At 35.0% G+C, this 2,713-nt stretch overlaps 1 protein-coding gene across 1 annotated transcript; it reads left to right on the top strand.

Annotated features, from left to right (window-relative positions):
• Positions 1–251: 251 nt before the first annotated feature.
• Positions 252–2,399, top strand: EPA6 (the record flags this gene model as incomplete). Its single annotated transcript, XM_445189.1, has 1 exon — positions 252–2,399. The coding sequence occupies one exon, from the start codon at positions 252–254 to the stop codon at positions 2,397–2,399; it is 2,148 nt and encodes a 715-aa protein (XP_445189.1).
• Positions 2,400–2,713: the final 314 nt, after the last annotated feature.

Genomic DNA, 2,713 nt, shown 5'->3' with positions numbered 1-2,713 from the left:
ATTAATAATCGTCTAAAGAAGTACTTAATAAATTTCCAACAGGAATCTAACACTAGTTATAGTGTTGTGAAGCGATTGAGCAGTGGTAATAGAAAATTTATAAGGTAGCAGATAGATACTGTTCTGACCATACCTAGCTCTGGAAGATATATAAAAGTACTCTTAAAGCTTTTTAAGATAATAAAACATGAGGTGAGGTCTAAAAGATATACAAAGTTGTTAATCAAGAGATTGAAAAAGATTAGAGACCAATGAATTTATCATCTTTTACACCATCTCTAAGGTGGTTGATTATCTGGACTTCTTTGATACCTTTACTATTGGCAAAGGATGACTATTCTTCCTCCTTGTCCAATAATAATTTAGGATGGACGGACCCTACTGAATTTCCTCTTGGATGTTCACCAAATGTTACAACACCAAAAAATGGATTGTCGATGGAACTTTATTCCTATGATTATTTGAAATCAGGATCGAATCCATGTTGGGATGCAGCATATCTAGATCCGAATTATCCTCGAACAGGCTATAAATCACACAGACTTCTTGCAAAAGTTGAAAATGTTGCTGGAAATATAAATTTTTATTATCATGCCCCAATGGGGTGTACTTCGCTGTTTGATACATTACCACAAGCTTATAACTATCGTACACCATTGACAATGACAAATTTTACTATGTTACTCTATGGCTACTTTAAACCAAAAGTAACCGGTTATCATACGTTTACAATTTCGGCCGACGATTTACTGTTTGTGAATTTTGGGGCTGGTAACGCGTTTGATTGTTGTAAAAGGGAATCCAGCGCTGATGACTTTGGTAATTATCAGGCTTATGCCGTATGGGGTTCTCAAACAGCTAAGGATGATTTAACAGTTCATTTAGATGCAGGTCTATACTATCCAATTAGAATTTTCTTTAATAATAGAGACAATGATGGTGCATTAAGTCTAACATTAAAAACTGAGTCAGATCCGAACCCTGTAATAGACTTCTCTGACTATTTCTATTCATTTGATGATACAAAAGATGGTTGTCCAGGCTTAGTTAGTTATGATACTTCGTGTGCCTCAGTTGACTCATCTACAATCATCGGTGTTGACTACCTAACAGAAACACCAAACAAAAATCTAGTTCCAATTACTAAAACAATTTACCATCTAGGAATTCCTTGTACTCTATCCACAACAGGTAAATTATGCAGCACCGGGTTTTATGACCCGTTAGCAGATAGTTGTGTGCCAACAACAATACTCTCGACTCTGATAACATCAGAACCAAGTTCAGAGTCTTCTTCTGAAACTTTATACTACTCTTCGAGTAGAAGCCCTTCTTCAAGTGTTTCATATTCGGAACATACTAGTATCAACAGCAGCAGTCCTATCTCATCGATCACCAATAGTACTCCTTCATTATCTTCTCAATATACTTCTACCAAGTTTTCTTCAATAACCAACTCTACGAAGTCACCATATTCACCAAGTCGTTCTAGTTCATCATCTGATATATCTTCTGAAACAAACTCTGATAGTTCAGTCTATACACTACCAAGTAGTAGCAAACCGATAACATCTAAAACCTACCAGAAGAATAGTACTGGGGTTATGTCTACGAGCACAGATGTGAAATCAACAACTTTATGCAGTTCGGTTCCTACAAGTAAATTTGGTTCAAGTAGGTCATTAGAATCGTCAGTAATTGATTCAACATCATCCTTTGTCAATAATACAAACCATCAATCATTTACTACAGAATCAGGTACCACTTCAGTTAACTCAAGCAATCTATCCACACAGATTTCAAGGATGTCAAGTTTTTCTACATTTGCTAAGGCCACTACAAAAATAAGTTCCTCTGTACAAACTTCCAGTCATATTCTACAAAGCCCAACAACAGTTTCATATATGGATCACACACGTAACAGAACAGAGGCTAGCTGTTCTTTGGACATTACGAATAAGCTTCTGTTCCAACAGTGTGCTTTTAATTCAGTTCCAGAGTTTCATAGCAAAACGCAGATGTCTAGATCTCAAATTCCCTTCGCAACTTACACAACTTCCTCAGACAAATCTGTTTATTACTCTAGCAGTGGGAGTGCTTCAGGTATAATGGTTTCTATAGAGAGTTCCATTGGTTTTTCCATTTCAAAAACTAATTCTGAGAATACCAAGAACCCTCACTCTATTATTTTGCAAATACAATCTGAAGAAGCATTCACTAATTATGCTACTACAACAGAGACATCTTCAAAATCTAAACTGGCAGACAATAATGATTCTACTAATGTTGGAAACATACAAATTGAAACTATTATCCAAGGTTCTGGTTCTGATCTTGTGACGATGTCTGGGGCAACAGTATTGTTCTTTTTCATCGTGCAGCTATTTGGCATGTTCTAGAAATATGTGATACCACATTTCCTAAGATAGGGTTGTGAAATATTATCATACATAAGATTTCTTCATACAGACCTAATTCAAATGTGGGCTGAGTTTAAGTTTTTATCATTTTTACTGATATATGCCTTAACGATTATCACACACTAAAAAAATGAATGAATACTAAGCATAGCTATCTTATTCGTTATTGAGAAAAAGTGGTTTTGAAATATACTGGGTCTAACACATGCCAAGAATATTGTGGATATATTGTATTTAAATTTATTTGTCAGTGAATTTATTGATAAACATAACATAGTGGTATCAATTCTTTT

The sequence above is a fragment of the Nakaseomyces glabratus genome, chromosome C, assembly GCF_010111755.1.
Source record: "Nakaseomyces glabratus chromosome C, complete sequence".
In the NCBI taxonomy this organism is placed as follows: Eukaryota; Fungi; Ascomycota; class Saccharomycetes; order Saccharomycetales; family Saccharomycetaceae; genus Nakaseomyces; species Nakaseomyces glabratus.
Note: the sequence above shows the minus strand (reverse complement) of the source record. Positions and strands in the feature narration are given on the sequence as shown.